The sequence below is a fragment of the Asterias amurensis genome, chromosome 6, assembly GCF_032118995.1.
Source record: "Asterias amurensis chromosome 6, ASM3211899v1".
Taxonomy (NCBI): Eukaryota; Metazoa; Echinodermata; class Asteroidea; order Forcipulatida; family Asteriidae; genus Asterias; species Asterias amurensis.
Genome location: NC_092653.1, coordinates 25,731,831 through 25,750,607, shown reverse-complemented (window position 1 = coordinate 25,750,607; position 18,777 = coordinate 25,731,831). Strand labels below are relative to the sequence as shown.

Sequence of the window (18,777 nt, the reverse complement as noted above, 5' to 3'; positions counted from 1 at the left end):
AGACACCGACTGATAACATGACTGCTTCATTTGGAGTGCTTCATCGTTCCCCCCATGTCATGCAATTTACTCACGCTTGTCAGATTCCCTGACAAGGGGATAATCAGCGAACCGCCCAATATAACTCGGGTTATTTGCATACATTAAAAACAGTTCTAGTATTTCCCCCACTGAGTGAGATTATAAGTAAGAATCATGTGATCAAAATTATGGTAAATTTATTAGTTAGATTAGTCAGAAACACACAAGGAAGTGTTGAGGAAATTATAAACCTCACAAGTTAAACAATTGTCACAGTTGAATGATGTAATTTGTGGTAATGGGAGAAGCTGGAAGCAGTGTATCATTTGTATGCAAGAATAATTTTGGGAGTGAAGTATGTGATTTAAAGGAAATTAGTGAATCTGATACACAAGCCTGATACTTCACAGAGGCAATGAAGGCGATTGCCTCCATGCCCCCTGGTCATTGCCTTGGTGCCCTTGAAATGCTTTGGAGCCCAGTAGAAATTTACAGTTTCCACTTATTAAGGGTGCCCTTTTTATCGAGGAGAAACACCTTGATGCCCTTGCCCATTCAAAAACGAACCATGCATGCCTGTGATACAGATGGTGATAAAGCTGGCCCTCAAATCGTGAAACCATGAAAATCATTGTGGATTGAACCATTTATGAAGGGTAGAAATTAAATTTGCTCTTCCCTTTTTTTTAATGTTCCACTCACACCCCTGATAAGCGAAAGGAAAAACAATCAACATGTCTGCAAAATATAAAGAAAGTGTGATTTAACTAACATTGTAAATTGTTGCTACTGTAGTGCACACCTATCAACTGAGAATGAATCACTAAATCTGTCTTTCCACATACAGCCATGTCGTCAATCTCACTGACTCCGCCCACTTCCCCGCCCGACCAGCCCATTCCGGGCGAAGCTAAGATCACCATGGTATCATCAGGGATGTACCCGAGCACCCCTGACCCGTCCATGTGTTCCCTAGAGTCCGAGATGACATCACCAGCGTTGGCTGGACGTGTCGCTGGTAGAATGTGGAGAGAATTGACAGTGGCTGCTGATAACCCAGCGATTGTGTAAGTAGCTTCTGAAGAGCATTGGAATAACCGCAGGTCATCTTCATGATGTCCTTCATAAAACATACTGGCAACCAGATCCTGCTGAGCAGTTCTAACTTTGCTTAGCATTGTTGGAAGCTTAGTAGCTTTCATCGATCTGGAATGAATGACAATTAAATACAGGTGGAAAGAAAACTGAAATGTTGTGGCATTTTTATTTTAAACCTACATAGCTACCATGCCATCACAAAAAAGAAACACACAATGTCAAGCCATGACTAATGTGAACAAGACCTGCTGAATAATATTGACCCAAAAACATGTACGTCAATTTTCCCATTGTGTGTTTAGCACATGACATGATAACATTCAGTAATGAAAGATTGACTCTTCCTTAAAAAAAAATAAGTAATCATTTTCATTGTCTGTCTTTAAACAATTTACCAGTTGAAAATAACAGTTGAAAGTAGAAGATGCTTTGTAACTTATCCCTGCTGAAGACTACACAGTCTAAGAATATCTAGATTTCTTAACTTGAATTTGGCTACCATACTCACTCTTCCTCCATCTTACTCCCATCTTTGATGTAGCACTCCTCAACCTGTTGAGCCAGCTGTCATGCCCAATGAGGAGGGAACCACAACAGAGACGAGGAGTACCGCCACTAATACTATGGTCACATGGGAGTTCAACGACCCTTGCTCAAGATCCAACTGTGGTTGTTCAAGGTGAGAAATGAATATTCATAAGACATAGTTAACTATGTATCTCATCAGTATAATTTTTATGTTTATCGTTACACAGATGTGTGTTAAGCACTGTATACTCAGTTCTTTCCATAAAAATCATAGGCATACTCAGGTGGGATTCTACAGCAATGTCTTACTAACTAGACCAGGTTGATTAACAGGTACACTAGCTAGAGGCAGTTTGATCCTATAATTTTAGCAGCGGGTACTTGGCCCAATTTCATGGCTCTGCTTACCACCGAATTCTGCGCTTACGATCGCGATTCCCCGCTTACGTGCAAGCGCTGAATTTCTGCGCTAGTCTTGTAAGTGTAGAATGCCTAGTAACGTGGAGTACGCACGCGCAGAAGCCCAAATTCACCGCTAACCCGTGAAATACGCTTACCGTAAGCACAGAATTCCCTGCTTCCGTAAGCGCCGATTCTGTGCTTACGGTAAGCAGAGCCGTGAAATTGGGCCCAGCACAGTTGCCTGTGATTTTTTTCACAGAATTCGGGAAAGTACTGAGTATACAGTGCTAACACACATCGGTGTAAGGGTAAAAACACAATTAATATTCTTTATCCCCAAATATTGCATCAGTGTTTCATCAGTTAGAGGTGACATCATCACAACAGACTGTATCACTTATTGGGTGTTATTTATGTGTGCATAATACATTGCATATTTCATTTTTCATTGTGTAATTTACATCCGTAGCATTTTTTTAAAGGCATGTTTTCTCTATTGAACTGAAAGCAATGCATATTCATGAGGTGCATGAAACTTTCATGAAACTTTCAAATGAGATCCACTGAAGTATGAACATTCCAGCTGGAATTAAGTGTGATTTGAAAAGGGTAGCTATGGGTGTGTTTCACAACAGTGGAAGTTTCTTATTGCTTGAACTTCCCATTAAACTCCTTCATACATTCCAAATTGATATTTTGAGACCACTCTGCTTAACAGGATGTTTTTAAGATTTAAAAATAGAAAGGGGACTGATAGAATGGTGGTGTCGGGAAGAGGGAGGGGTGGAGTTTTGGAAAACAAATGGGTCCCTTGTCTTTTTCAGGGTGAGAAGGTAAAAACCAAGAATGATAGAAGATTGTGAAAATTAAGCCACTGTATTACCATGTTCTAGTACTGACATTGGGAGCAAGGCTTGACTGCAGGGGACGGTAGTGTGAATCAATGAATGTGTGATAGAATGGGGAAGTTTTTTATTATGAAGGCTTCCTGTGTAAACTTTTGTTGACCTCGGCTAATTTCTTAGATACGTGTGACCCAACAGGAAGTCATTACCTGGCCTGATTCAGAGATGAGGGAGAATGTTTGTACATTCTCTAAGTTGTCAGGTTGTTGACAGAAAGGGATGTTGTATACGTCATTAATGTCGTTTAGTTTATTATTTTCATTACCACTTAATCTTAGATCTTGTCTTTGACGCACAAAATTTAAATCTCCTCTCAAAACAGGTTTTGTAGGACTAATTTAGTTATGTCTGTTTACTTCGTTTGTATTTGGTTTTACTGCTCCTTGAACACCAAGCAGGGTGGATATGTATGCATTAAAAGTCTTTATTGTTATATTATTATTATTATTTAATCAAGGTTAACTTCATTATTAACTTCATCAAGGTTTTAAAAGTGTATTGTGGATTGGATTAATAAGGAAGTTCATGATCCATAAATTTTAACTTTCAAGAGTGGATAACAAAATAATATTTTCATATAGTTTCAAATTGTTGTTATTATTTAAAATATTTTGTTTTATTGCAGGCAAAAAGCCCTAAAGCAAAAAGGAGGTTTACCTTTCAGCAAGTCTCATCAATCAGGCCATATTAGCAGTAAGCACTCCAAGTCAGACTCTAAGCAGGAGCGTCAACAGCGGACCCAGCGCCCTGTCACGCCATTCCACCATCGTACAATGATAAGCGAAGACCTTCTAGCCCTGGAGCAAGAAGCTGTTAATCAGAGACTTTCACTCCAGAGTGCTGCATCAAACTTACCCGCCACTGCTGCACAACAACAGCAGCAACCGCAGCAGGACAGTAAACTCAACACAGGCAAATTCACCCAGCCAAGCCCGGCGTTTCGTCCTGTCGGCCCTAACGATTCCGTACTGACGGAATCGCCTCCCTCCGTTGCACCCTCGCCGCTTATCCCTCCACCGGCGAGTGCAACAAACGCTAATGAGAGAACTATGCCCGCGTTAAGCCCGTACCCACCCGCCCGAAGCGGGAGTGATTCGGGTACGCCAACGGCCACCAACGCGCCGGCTGTCTTCTCACGGACGGACACAATCCCCCCTAACCCGGATCATCCGGAGGGTGTAGGGATGCTGCCTATGATGGGTATGCACATTGTGGATGCTATACAGAAAGGCATGATTGATGCTCATCATTTGGCTGATGCTAAAGAGGAATCTGAGGAGGATCCATTATGGCAATGCTTCAAACTTCCACGAGATGCCCACTTTGATTATAAGAGACCACTCCTACCAGCGCAGTGTTATGAATTGGATGATACTGATGGTATCGGATTGGAAACTCTCTATGACATGGACAATAATGAAGAGTGAGTCTTAACTACACCATTCTTAAGTAGGATTTGAAACTTTGCGTAGTAGGGCTTGCGGTAACACCATGTCATGATAATCTCTAAATGAGTTGGGGTGGTTCTGAAAAGAACGGTTGGTTCAACTCTAGTGTGCTCTGATCGTCTTCTGGAGAAAGCAATCTAATTGTGGTTCTTGAACACAATTAATGATGAGAGTTTTCTGTTTTGAAACGATTCAAACGATAGAAATCGTTACAGTACAGTAATTTAAATGGTGTGAAATAGACCAATAATGTAGCAGTTTTCCTTCAATGATACTTCACAATCTTTTTGTCTAGCAAGGGTTTGTTTTGATTCAAAAACCCTTTTCTTGCATATAAATGTGGTGCTTATACTTAAAGCTAGATTTACAGTATTGTGACGTGCCCCTTAGTTCAAGGCCAGCCTACACCCCTTTCTATTGCACTTCTTTTCAATGAAGGAAACTAGAAGAGATTGTCATTTATTCCCCTCTTTGCCCAAAACCTTTTCAGGATCTTCTCCCAACCTATGAAGAAGCTGAAGCCTGAGAGACCAGCATTGAGCAACCATGATCTACTTACGGGCAACTTCTCTGTGGATCAGCTGGACTATAAGCCACCACCGAGGGCAGCATCTCCTGAACCAGTGGACCCCTATGAGTTCATGGAGCATGATACATCTCCAACAGTTAGTGCAAACTTAAATCATTCTGCATACTTGATAAATAGATGAGACTAAATTTGTAGAAAGTACTACATGTAAAAATGCAGACTTTTTTTTGTGGATAGGATTTCAAACTTCTTGAACATTTTTATAAATGATGCGATGTAGAAACAATACTTAGAAACCAAACAACCCAAAATATTTGTGTGTACAACACTATTACCATCATTAGAAAATTAACTTCTATTTTTATTTTAAATCGTAATGGATAAATTGTATACGTTGTTGCTGCGTGTGCCTCTTTTTCTCATGTTTTTTTCGCAATTGGCACCTTTGTCTTTAAATGATGGTTCATGTTGCCAAACCCAATTATGTTTGTACCCAGCAGAGCCGAGTGATTTCCTATCGCAGTCGAGGCAAAGATTTCAAAGGCAAACCTAAAGGGCTCCAGCAAAGACGCAACAGCATACGCAAGGAACGCAAGAAACAGGTAATAAGATCTTTTCACTCTATACACTCCTACTAGAAACCTCCAATCAGCTAACAAAGGCGCACTTCTAATCCCTTATATTGCCACCAAAACATATGGTCAACGAAATTTACAGTTTGCTGTACCTCATTTATGGAACAATCTCCCTCCACACATCAAACAAGCTACCACTATCTCAAGTTTCAAGAGTCTTCTCACTTCTTTTCTGTTCAATTCATTGTATCTGTCATTTTCTTTTGTTCATCTGAGCGCTTAGAGACTTTCTTTTGGAGGTGTTAGGCGCTTTATAAGTGCAGTTATATTATTATAGATCCTTTGCATGTGACGTCACACGCTCAAAAAGTGACCTCACTGGGGTCATAAAGCGCTCTCACTGGGTTAAGAAGGCAAATGATTGGACGATAGCCGGTCTTTGTGCATGAAAACGTGTGCGTCAGTGTAGCGTTTCGCTTTGCCCTAGGCAAGGGGTCTATTATAAGAGTCCAAGGGATCAAATCTACTCAGACTATCAGTTAGTTTACTTCATCATCAAATAGCTGTCTCAGAATTATTGTCCAGGTGTTCTATTCTGTGGACCATGCACCTAAAGCCCGGTTCATACTTCATGTGAATGCGAATGTGATACGAATTTACAAATTCTAAACAAATAATTGGCAACAGTTAAACTGTGTTAAATTCCTGTGAAACATTGGCTGCAAAAACAGCCATGTGACACAAAAATTTGCTTCGCATTCGCAGGAAGAATTAAGCGGGCTTTACTGGCTTTCTAATACTTCTCTAACTCCTTGTTATTATGGTTTTGTTTAACTCAAGGAGGAAGAGGCAGCAAGACGTGCTGAAGAGGAGAAGATAAAACAAGAGCAACTCAACCAGGAGCAGTCTCAGAATAATGCTGTTGATGAGAAAGGTGGTAGGTTTTTTTATTTCATAGATTACAAAATATATTCCACACCCTTGAGAGAACATATAACCCCATCACCTAAGAACTTAATTAAGGAACAAATCCATTTTAAAATAGCTCTTCTTGTTTTTAAATGATTGAATGAAACTACTCCTTGATTTTCACATTTCACTCCTCCCGCATTTCTTCGGTCCACACTTGACATCACTGGCTTGAATGTTCCCCTAAAAAACAAAGTTTTAAGTCCAAAGCTTTCAATGCAGCTGAAATGGAACAATCTTCCTACTGCCATTAGGGAATCTGTTACTCTATCTGCATTTCGCAAAGTTCTAAAGTGATGTGTGATGTTACAATACAAATCACTATGGTAATACTAACAATTTGTCTTACGATGAATGTAATTGCTGTGTGGAATGGAGCCTTTGGCTGTGTTGTCTATAACAGGTCCGCTATCCAACCTTTCCACAGGGCGACTTGACTCTAGCAGCCTGTTGCAGGGTAATGACCTTAAAGTGACTTCCTATGAAGACTTAGACCAGCTCTTCCAATCATCTGATGATGACGATGATGGGGTAAGTACACTCCAAGCTTGTGACTATAGCCCCCGTGTGCTCTCACCTCTTTATCTTTTCTTTTTCCTAAAGACAAGCAAAGTATTCTGTTCAAAACATCAAGACCAAACCGTCTCTTTTCAAAGCCAACACTCCCTCAAAGGAGAATTGTTACGTGGTTGTACCCGCAATTCTACTATTATTTATAGTTTGTTTGAGGTTTGTTTGGTTTGAGTTTTCCCATCAAATTTATTTTGAGTTTTAATCGACGTGTATCTGTTATAACATTGACTTCCTTTTATAATTGTTATGTTATAAATCCTATTACCATGAAGTGCTTTCAAAAGAGGTATCCAGTCTTACCATCGGAATGATGGCAAACACTTTGTTCGTGGGTTTGTTCTTTAAGGATAATTTGTTGAGTTTTCAAATTTTCTAAGAAAATGCACCAAGGAGCCTTTATCCTAAACGGATAAACAGAGTGAATGCATAGCTTCTTTTTGATGTAAAGTTTATTAAATAATTACTGAAGTTTAGGAGATCTCTAGAGCAAGGGTTGATTCGCAGTTGGTGTTACAAAAAGGTAATGTTTAGAACGTTCTATCCCATGTTTGTTATCTCACAGGGTGCCTTTGAGAAGGAGAGTCTTGGACCTCCATCAGAAGAAGCCAAACCCCTCTCAGGGAACTCAAGTGGCCCAGTTGGTAAGTACATTTGATTTCAGAAGGACTGGTGCCCGTCTCAATATTTGCTTAGCAAAGAAATTTGTCAGCCAGTTTTTTTCTGCTTAAAAGCTATATGAAATCTGGCCCTGGTTAACTTTGTTTTATTATTATTATTTTTAAAGCAACCATTAGTAATAATATTGCTCGGTGTACACAAAAAATTTTTTTGATACAGATTGATGTATGAATTTTGTGAATTGGTTTGAAGCTTGATTGATTTGTAATTGAACAGGTGTACCTTACAACACTGCGACGGATCTAGTGATGTTTCCTACTCCACCCTCCTTGGAACAACAGAACTCCGCCTTCTCCCCAATCAACCAGCCATGCCTGGAATACCTCAATCACGGCTCAGTGGCTGGAGTAACACAGATTGAGCAGACTAGTCTAGGAGACATCTCAGAGGTAGAGGTAGATGACACTATGGGGAGTCCGAAACCAGACACAGTTGAGGTATTGAACCACTTTGTTTTTACTGTAATTGTTGGAACCATTAACTCAAGACTGAGTCATTGTTGAACTTTAAAACAAACAATCCAACTGGGCCCGATTTTCATGGGTCTGATACTGCCAAATTATGCCGGTAAGATCACCATTCCCCACTTACTGTGCAAGTGCCAAATTTCTGCGCTTTCTGTGTAAGCATAGAATGCCTAGTAACGGGGAGTACGCACTAGCAAACTTCCCTGCTAACCTGTGAAATACGCTTGACGTAAGTGCGGAATTCCTTGCTTCTGTAAGCGCCGATTCTTTGCTTACGAAGAGCAGAACCATAAAATTGGGCCCAGATCTTTCAAACAAGTTTAGAATTTCTGTCGTTGAGAATCTTCGTATAACTTTTGATTTACAGTATAAATGTACATGACTGGACTTGCATGTATACAGTATCAATGCTGGAATGTGTGTACATTTTTGTCACAGGTCCAGACAAAGTTAAAAAGTGCTTGAAGGTTAGTTAATGTACATACCATTCATATTGCAGGACTGGTCGTATGTATATAAAGCCCCCACGCTGGAACGATTCGTCGGAGCTAGTATGTACGCACCACTCAAGTCATTACCAAGTAGCAAGCTACCTCCCCTCAGAATACCAGAAAATTGTTTCTACAAGCCATCATGGCAGGTGAGCTCATAGCCATTAATTGCTCATAGATTATTAAAAAGTGTACCAAGTTTTAGGTTATTGTGTGACACAATGTTTGGAGCTATGGCAAGATCATGTCATTTATAACTGTTCAAATATTTGAAATTATTTCAATTTCAATTCACTTTATTATCCACAATGGGAAACTCATTTCGGCCTTTTATACAACAAATTTACAAAATTGAAACTGAGGGAACCCCAAAAGTGACTACTACAGTAACCCTTCTTGAGATGCATGAACCTGTGGCGAGAGATGATGACGAGAAGTTTGATTTGATTATTTTATCTGGCATGACAAATATTAGAATAGACATGCTCTCTAGATTCCAGGGAATTGTTGGTTCGAATCCCACCAAGAAGTTTTTGATTTTTTTCCCCGTAAGACTCAAAAAGCAGTGAGTATACAGTGCTTAATGCACATCGGTTTAAAGGGAAGGTACACGTTTGGTTAATACTCAAAACAAATATTAACTTAAAGACTGACTTGGTAACGAGCATTGGGGAGCTGTTGAAAGTATAAAACATTGTGGGAAACAACTCCTTCTGAAGTAACATAGTTTTTGAGAAAGAGGTAATTTCTCACTAAAATAATAAAAGACTTCTAGCTAGAAGTCTTTTATTCCTATCTGAAAGCACACAAATTCGTCCAACAAGGGTGATTTTTCTTTTATCATTTTCTCGCAACTCCGATAACCAATTGAGCTAAAATTTTCACGGGCTTGTTATTTTATGCTTATGATGGGATACACCAAGTGAGGACACTAATCTTTGACAATTACCAAACGTGTACCTTCCCTTTAAGGCGATAACCAAACAAAGTTTATAATGTTCAGTTTAGGTGTTGGAAGAAATCCCCCCTAAAGGTGAATCCATGTACAGTAGGTAGGTAGGGACTGACATTGCAATCCACATGCAAGGCTTTAGTCTGCAGAGGTGAAAGGCAGGATGACAAACCACTAAACCATCATGAGACTTAAACACACAGCCAGTTTATTAGGGTTCATAGGGTCACCTCCTGTATTCATTATTATCTTAATGTTCGTTTAACATCCACAGATTCCACTTTCACCAAAGCCTGAATTTATAGCTTCAACCAAAGAAAGGTAAGAAAAGCTTAAGTTTTTTCAGTCTTTATGTACAGGATTTTTGTTTCATGAAACTGAAGTAAGACTGAGTTTACTTTTAGCATAAAGCCTGTGAATGCGAAGCAAATTTTTGTTTATTACAATTGGTACGCGTTCCCCTTCCAGTTGTGTCGCAAGAAAACTCACTTCTCAAGAAGCATTTACAGAAAGTATGAACCAGGCTTTAGTTAGTTCATACTTCAATGAAGGTTAATGTGATTTTTTTACGCCGAGAATTTTAATTGATTTTCTCCCTGACAAACTTGTAACTGTGCGATACTTATCATAATTGTTGTCTGACTTCCATCTTAGTGTTGCATCTGGAAATGGTCAGCTGATAAACTCTCCTGCTTCAGCTGCAATCGCTGTTGGTGTCTACCCTCCTGGCAGTCAAGGACCAAGGAGTGTGACCAATGCTGATATAGCGCCCTCTCCAGCCTCCGAGGCTTCTTCCTACATCAAGAATCTTAACTCTCTGGAATCAGCCTCATTAGGTAACAACATCCCAGAGGCACATAGCCTCACTGTTAACCTTGCGCTCTCCGACTCGCAGCTCAACATTTTCAAAGACCGGAACTTTGACAGCTGTGTTATCTGTGCGTGCAACATGAGCATCCGTGGTGGAGAAGCCATATCAGCTTTTGATCCCATGGGACCCTGCAGTTGTGGGTTCAGCTCTGTAATGAACCGTCGGTACGGCACGGGCAGTGGGCTGTTTGCCGAGGATGAATCTGAAATAACGGGGCAGTTTAGTGATGTGGCCCTCTGGGCGTACCACCGGGATAACCCTATGTTAGCTGCTGAGTTTGCCCGTAAGGGACCCATGGGCCTGGAGGGCGGCCTGAGCAGACTTTACACAAAGGACGGGAACTTGGTCGGCACCGAGACCATGAGAACTTCAAACACGCTGTTGCGTTTGATTCAGGATCAGTGTAACACGCCATATTCAACATTGTGTCGCTTAAATTATATCACCAAAAGGAGGAACATTAACAGCTCAGGTCAGCTTGCCAGAAGTCAGTTGGAGATAGAAGGTATGTTTTCAAATCACATTATTTCAGGACAACTAGGAACCAAGTCAATGGTTCTACCTACAGTAAGATTTGTAGGAGAAACATAGAAATCCCTTAAAGAACGTTGTTGGTTTTAGTGTATGATTTGTATACAGCTCAATACTTGAACAATTCAGTAAAAACTATCGTCCTGTGCCTGGAAGAAGGACACAAGGTTCTACGCCTTTCTTCATGGTGTACAAAGTACTTTTAGTCAATAGCAATAGGCATTAAGCAATAGACCTTCATCGGGTGCAGCCATTTTGAATTTCTCCCATTGATATCAATGTTGTCAAACCGAGGCTGGAAGAAAAAAATTAGTCTGGTACCTATTTTCAAAAAGATTGTTAGCATTCATTATTGTTATTCGATGCGAGGAACATGACCAAGATGGAGGCAGCATGGTAAAGGTCTATAAAATGGCTTCTCTGACAAAAATCCCCAAGGACAAGTTTTTCCATTCATATAGATTTTAAAACTTAACCTTCCTATAATGAATGGCAACAAAATGCTCAATGTTTCACACTCTTTTTAATTTAGATGCACTTTTGCACATCCATTGGTTACGCCCTTTCTCTAGTAACTTTTTGTTAAGTCCTTCTTCCGGCTACACAAAGGTATGTTGTTGTACAACAGCCTGAGACCTCAGGTTTTTTTTAGGAATCTTTAACACACAATGCTTACTGACAAGCCAGTAGTTGTTGTCAAGGACTTTTATTTAATGATGGCTGCATGTATATTAATCCTTGATATTTAGTATTTAATGTTCATCATCCTAAGGGAGTGTGATTATCGTGTCATTGAAATTATGTCGTGATATATTTACCTCAAAATGGCCTTCGTGTAATTCCAGGCCTGACAGAGGGTGCTATTTGAGACATAACTTTAATGCACTACTTAGTTAACGTGTGTTGCATATTGTCATGAACAGTTGCATGTTTCTCTAATCTCCTTTGTCCTGTCCAATGTAGATGGGTGTGAGGCATGTTTTGCAGCCTTGGAGCAAGGTCGTCAGGTAGCAGAGAACTCCAGCAATGCTAAGCTCGATGACACACTTCTCAAGAGTTCATGTCTACATAATTGGCCTTACTCTCCAGGTTAGCTTAATGTTCAATTCATAAATACCCTTCGGCTTAGGCTTTGATCACACGGCTGCGACCCTGCCGGTTTTAAACGGTTGTTTAAGAACTCACCACCTACTCTTTTATTCCTTATTCTCAAACAATGACTGTCAAATCTGGTATTCATAATAGTTATCATTATTACAGAGCCATCTAAACATATTCCTCATTTTAGAACACAGCATTTGTTTTGGGAAACAGTGTATTCATTCCTATCCACTAATTTTCAATGAATGCACAATACCATCATTCGGTGCAAATTTCATCCAATTGAGTGATCACTTTCAGATAACAACCTATAAATTAATAGCCGTTGGCTTGTTATGGATTTTGTACATTTCCATATGTGCTTAAATTGCGTTTGCGAATTAAACAACAAACAAATGATATGAGACTCTTTTCTCACACATGTTACTTCACTTGAAAATGATTCTCAGTACAATTGGTGTGAGTTTAAGTTATAAAAAGTAGTCTTTGCGATTTTAGTTTTTTCCTTTCATTTGAAACTGTTGTGCGTGGCATATTGACTCAAATTGTTGAGAAAAAGTGCTCAATATTTACAGCAAGCTTATTTAAGATACTTCTTGATAATCATTTGAATGACATTTGAATGTCCTCCTTTACTTCATCAGGGATGTATCGCAGCCAACTGTCGTCCCAAGACATTGTACGTACCCTCTCCTCCCTCCAGCCACTTCTCCAAGATGCTATACAGAAGAAGAGGACAACTAGGTTATGGGAGCGACCTTACACTGTCCAAGGTCCTCTAACATGGCAGGTCTTCTTCAACTTAGCTGCTAAAGGTACTTAACAGAAACAAATGTTATTATCATTAGAAGATGTTTAATAAAACCCTAATCACCTAGTGTCATTAGCCAGAGACCTACCCATATTCTCCAAATGGTAACTTGACACCCAAATGTTAGGACGAGTAACTCATCCTAACTTAGGATTAATCTTATAGTCTGCATGCTACAGTGCAGAGTTGGGACTTGTCCTAAGTCCTAAGATTAGTCTTAAGTTAGGAAGAGTTTTGTGAAATCGACGGCTCGACAAGATGTTGAAAGATTTGTGACCATTAAGTTTCAGAAACTCAATGACCAAATAAAATGTGATTTGGCTCAACGAAATAAACAAACTTGAAAAACATTTCAGCCTTTGAGAAAGACTCTGCTAAGGTCAAAATGGAGACCATGATGCTGTAGTATTATTTTTTATATTTTCAGTAGAAAAAGGTAATGAGAATAATGTGTTTGTTTGAATGGTGTTTTGTAGGTTCATCTGAATCCCCAGAACCGTTACCCATTCCACCTCTACTGGTTGGTTATGACAGAGACTGGCTGTCATCATCACCCTATGCTCTCCATAACTGGGTAAGTACAATTCCAAGTTATCTTGAATGTCATTCTCCTGATAATCACTAGAGCAAGCTAGTCCAAGTGTTTAGACCATGAATTGAGCATGAATTCAGGCTATTTGAATATGTGCCTGTTGACAAAACTCAGCTGTAATTTTCTTCAGCTGTAAAGAAATCATGCTCTTTGATCTACTTCTCTAGTGCTGATGATACTATTCCTTAAAGCTGATGATACTATTCCTTAAAGCTTCCTTCACGGAGGCAACAAAGGCGATTGCCTCCATGCCCCCTGGTCATTGCCTTGGTGCCCATGAAATGCTCCTGTGGAAATGTACAATTTCCTCACAGGGTTCCCTTTACTAAAAGGGTCCCCTTTCAAAAACTAAGCATACAGGGCTGCTATATTTTCCAAGAATTACCATAAAATGGACATACAATCTTTTCAACATACCTCATTAAACATAGAATTGAACCCTGTTGTGTTACTTCTATAATGTGTTACATTGTGATTTGTTCCACCAACAGGAGAAGCTGTTTCTTGAACCCTACAGCTCATCGCGAGACATTGCGTATGTTGCATTGGTACCTGATAATGACTTTGTACTTCAGTGTGCTAAGAGTTTCTTCAAGGAGGTGACCGCTGTGTATGAGGTAGGCACTCACAAGGCTTGGTCCGATAGCATGAGGGAAAATATGTGTGTAGTTTGGAAATTGGCTTATTAGCAGTCTGGGTACTATACTGTTTCAAGATGTAGCCCACATTGGTACATGTCCATCTTTCATAATAATTTTCTCAAGACATATCTTTGGTTATACATGATGTAAATGTTAATTTAAAAGAAAAGAAGAAAAAGTCCAATACAACATGTACAAGGATGGATGGCTTTTAAAATGGACTGTTATCATAGATAGAGCCATTATATTGGTCTTGGAGCAAGTTCTGGTGAGCCACAAGACTTGACCAGACACTGTGACGTAGCTCTCAAGTTGATTATATCCACCATGCTTCCAGTGCATGGTGGATATAATCAATCTCCCTGTGCTCTATGGTTTCTGGTTAAACTAGTGGGTCCAGCCAAGTCTAGTCGCCACCAGGTAAAAAGGTGAAACCATTTTGTTCTGTTCAAGGCAGATGCATGCAACTACATGGACGCTGATAGTTGAACACTTGTCACAAAAGCATCTTCATGTTGTATTGTTTCTTGTGCTTTGTTTTTTGCAGAGTTGTCGATTAGGTCGACATGCCCCTATTGCTAAGACACAGCGAGATGGCATCTTCCGTATTGGCAACAAGTATGCATCTAAGGTCGCTGAGGAACCTGTAGACGATTGGTTTGCAGATATTGGTAAGATCAATTCTCATCCCCCCCTTTTTTTCTAAATCAATTGTCACAAAGTTAGTTGAATGATCCTGCCGTCGATTTCACCAAACTCTTCCTAACTTTAGGATTGATCTTAGGACTTAAGATGAGTTCAGTTCCGTATCCGAAGACGTTAAACCGAATTGAACTCGTCCTTAGTTAGGACGAATAACTATAGATAGGATTAATCCTAGCGTTACGTAAAAAATTGACTCCTGATCTCTTTGGAGTATGACTTTCAAGAACACATCTTTCCAGAACACAGGTTGATCAAAATGAGTTAAGCTAATTTATTATCTTCTTATTTTACAGGTCATCTTCCAGAAGCGAGCAAGTTAAAGCTCTATGCACAGGTCTGCAAAGCTTATGTCGGTAAGTTGGTCCTTTCTCAATCATTTTGTAAAACTCTCTTGTTTATAAATATGATTTATTTGGATATTATTATGCTACTTGGTAGTATGGTACTAAAAAGTAGAATGGTTCTTCAAGTGAGAACATTCTATTCAAAATAGCAACAGGGTTGTTCAGTTTTCCTCAAAACTCTTTTGCCAAAAAGTTTGGTTTATCTTTACATAAGTTCAATTCAATTCAAAAATGGTTTATTAAAACATATCTCGCAGTTAAAAACTGAATTGCACATGCCAACATAATATGTTAAAAAAATTACATCAAAAATTCTTCACTTCTATTGACAGTATTAGAATTATGGTTTTGAAATTTGTTATTTTACACTCAGCTTGTTTCAGTTCTATTCAATTTAACTCTTTTGAACAATGGCCTTAAGAAAAATTAGTGTGGCCCTGCCTTATAAAGGTATTATCAATGTTTGTTACAAAAGCTGGTAGTGTCGCTTTATCTCTAAACTTTTTGTTTTCCTTCTTAGGTCCCTTTCTGAGTAGAGACCCGCCTGACCACACCTTATTCATGAACACTTCCCGACATGACAGATCAGCCATGACCAGCTCCAACATCCCCAACCTTCCTAGTAACATCGGTGGTCCCTCATCAGTCCCTGGTAGCACTAACCACCTCAGTGGTGCACCAGGGGGCTCAGGGATGCTTGGTATGGGTAGTGTAGCTCCTTCAGGACCCACACAGGGACCCCAAGGAGATGGGATGGGACCTAGCGGAGGGAACCCACAACAGGGTAGTATGAACATGCCAGCACCAACCCTAACAGGACCTCCTGGTACTGGATCTCAACAGGACTCCTCCGAGAAGACAGAACCTAAGGAGAACGAGACCGGAATCAATATTCCAGATGTCTCTGACTATGAGAAACCGCCGTCTCCAGCCGTAGTGGTCTACATCATAGATCCATTCAGCACTGATGATGACTATGGGGAGAGGTCTATGTCTACTCTAGCCCTGCTTAAAAGCTTTGCTGAGATACAACAACATGTCCAGGGGGATCTTAAGAAGAATATCATCTTGCAGGTATGTCAGAAAAACTTTGTTCTCTCATATTCGGTTAATAAAGTGTAATATGGCACTTAGGCCTTTCTGTCTGGCACACTTACATGTTTTAACCCATTAACATATTGCAGGCGGACACAGTGTATTTCATTAACAGGAAAACTGTTTGGATGAAATTGAATGGGCAGACTCAAGGAGGGTTGACTGTGTATATGCAATCACCATTATCGTTGCAGGCTGTCATATGGAAATGTTGTGCGTCTATCAGAACCAAGTGGACGATATTAATTGGTCAAACAGTAGGAGGGTTAATGTTATTTTCCTCTTGTGTTCTTCTTTAGATCATTCCACTGCAGCAGATTCTTCAGGTTGCCAATAGCGACATGTCAACACGTCTTCTCAGTCAGATCAAGTGCCATGCCTTCTCCGTCTTCTCACAGTGTCGGCGCCATCTGCTGCCCTCTATCGCCGGACGCAGTCTAACAGGCTTCGGTCCCGCTGCCGAGCTAGACAGAATACTAAGAGCAAATAAAGATGTAAGTATGAAGGCCTATTGGCCAATGTCACATTGTTTAATACACAAATTTGCAAAGATAATTAACAAACCGAAATGCTATGAGGAAAATACATATGAATCTAAGTAGCGAAAGTTGTTGAGCTACACTTGATAGGTTAAAGGCTATATGTATGACTTGTTTTGTCATACAAACAAGTTACATTGTATTGAACTCACATTTAAAAAAATAATAACAATAACTTATTTATGTTACTTTTCCTTCTCTTACAAACTTGTCTTACAAACATTGCTTATTGAATATGATTGTAGAGTGCAATTCCTTCCTAACCATGTTATATTGACTTTGTCCTTCCACCCCACTACCAGGGCCCTAAACCTCAGTACCGTCTGTACTCCCCGCCCTACGTACTGGCCCCCCTCAAGGACAAACAGACCGAACTTGGTGAATCCTTCGGTGAGCTGAGGCAAGCCTGCGGAGAGCTATTCTGCGGTTACTGCCTGTCACATGATCAGCGGTTGCTGCTGGTATCCTGTACAGACTCTAAAGGGGAGATGATGGAGACCCAAGTTATTAACATTGATGTGCCTAATAGGTTGGTTACCAGTTTGATTATTTTATTTCCCCTTTCTCACCCCCCCCCCCCCCCACACACACACAAGTATTTATACCCCTGCAACCGTGGACCTCCTATAGACCTTATTGAATAATCCCCATTTTGCTATGAAAGTCGCCATCTTGTAGGTCAAACTGTATGCGCGTCTACACAGGTACACCAAAGAAGCATGCAGCGTTCCTGGTTTGATTTCTTTGGCACAATCACGCACACACACACGCACACGCTCGCAGACGCCATCTTGCAGGGCAGATATTTGAACGGTGACATCATATTCAATATTGTCTATTGTCCCTCTTTTGCTCTTTTGTTTATACCCTTACTTTTTTGCAACATCTCCTATCGGTTTGACCTTTCCCAAACCATGAACCCTATTGTCCTCTTTTGTTATAGGTCCTCGGTTTGAATGTGTATACCTACTCACCCAAACACTCCATAACATCCAGCTTGCATTCCTTGGTAATGGTATAATATATAAACTTGTTGCGTGACTCATTCTTCTTGTGTAGGAAACGAAGGAAAAAGGTGTGTGTGAGGAACATTGCCCTGATCAAACTATGGGACTTCCTGATGGGTGTCATGTCTAAAGCAGCCGTACCATGGAGACTCGTTGTGGGCCGCTTTGGACGTCTTGGACAGGGTGAACTCAGGGGTGAGTTACAGATATCAGTCAATAATAAACAAACATTTATACTGCGTAATACCCATAAGAATGTGCAATCTTTGATCTGGCATTCATTTCACATGGCTTCATGATCCTGGATATTCACAGTTAAAGGAACACGTTGCTTTGGATCGGTCGAGTTGGTCTTTGAAAAGCGTTTGTTATAAAATGCACATGGGTAGAAAGATGTTGTAAAAGTCGAATACAATGATCCACACAAACATGCCTCGAAATTGCACGGTGTTCCTTTTACCCTGTCGACTAACACGGTCGCGGCCATATTTTTGACTCCCATAAATGGCCGACCATGTTAGTTCGCACAGTAAATGGAAAACCATGCAATATCAAGGCAAATTTGTGTGGATCATTGTATTCAATGATGGATAAAGACAGGAGACCAGTCTAACATTTTTGACAGGAAAAGGAACATTTCAGCGGTGAATGGTTTGGTTTGTTTGTCTATTGATACAAGATCTTGTAATATTGATTGCTCTTTTATCTTTGTTTTCTGAGCAGATTGGAGCGCATTACTCAGCAGACGGTCTTTAACGACCCAGAGTCAAACGCTGAAGGAGATGTGCAACATGTGTAACGTGACGGGTAACAATGATTACCCCTGTATCCTTAGTGCCTGCTTGGTCTCCATGGAACCTGAGCCTGGTCTGCGCATCATGGCAGGTAGGTCATTTCAAAGGTC

The 18,777-nt window shown here is 40.2% G+C and overlaps 1 protein-coding gene across 2 annotated transcripts in view; it reads left to right on the top strand.

Moving 5' to 3' along the window:
- Positions 1-18,777, top strand: part of LOC139938027 (mediator of RNA polymerase II transcription subunit 13-like) — a 59,810-nt gene that overhangs the window by 34,601 nt on the left and 6,432 nt on the right. Inside the window, exons 8-30 of one of the 2 annotated variants that reach the window (XM_071933382.1) lie at positions 869-1,088; positions 1,661-1,798; positions 3,580-4,377; positions 4,893-5,067; positions 5,432-5,533; positions 6,347-6,440; positions 6,903-7,006; positions 7,611-7,689; positions 7,943-8,163; positions 8,693-8,833; positions 9,911-9,957; positions 10,291-11,012; positions 12,002-12,127; positions 12,784-12,954; positions 13,427-13,524; positions 14,034-14,159; positions 14,731-14,854; positions 15,182-15,241; positions 15,753-16,306; positions 16,627-16,821; positions 17,169-17,395; positions 17,926-18,068; positions 18,597-18,758. In XM_071933382.1, the coding sequence (XP_071789483.1) occupies positions 869-1,088; positions 1,661-1,798; positions 3,580-4,377; positions 4,893-5,067; positions 5,432-5,533; positions 6,347-6,440; positions 6,903-7,006; positions 7,611-7,689; positions 7,943-8,163; positions 8,693-8,833; positions 9,911-9,957; positions 10,291-11,012; positions 12,002-12,127; positions 12,784-12,954; positions 13,427-13,524; positions 14,034-14,159; positions 14,731-14,854; positions 15,182-15,241; positions 15,753-16,306; positions 16,627-16,821; positions 17,169-17,395; positions 17,926-18,068; positions 18,597-18,758 (4,827 nt within the window). Of the gene's footprint in view, positions 1-868; positions 1,089-1,660; positions 1,799-3,579; positions 4,378-4,892; positions 5,068-5,431; positions 5,534-6,346; positions 6,444-6,902; positions 7,007-7,610; positions 7,690-7,942; positions 8,164-8,692; positions 8,834-9,910; positions 9,958-10,290; positions 11,013-12,001; positions 12,128-12,783; positions 12,955-13,426; positions 13,525-14,033; positions 14,160-14,730; positions 14,855-15,181; positions 15,242-15,752; positions 16,307-16,626; positions 16,822-17,168; positions 17,396-17,925; positions 18,069-18,596; positions 18,759-18,777 lie in introns of both variants that reach the window. The other variant, XM_071933381.1, reaches the window with a different exon arrangement.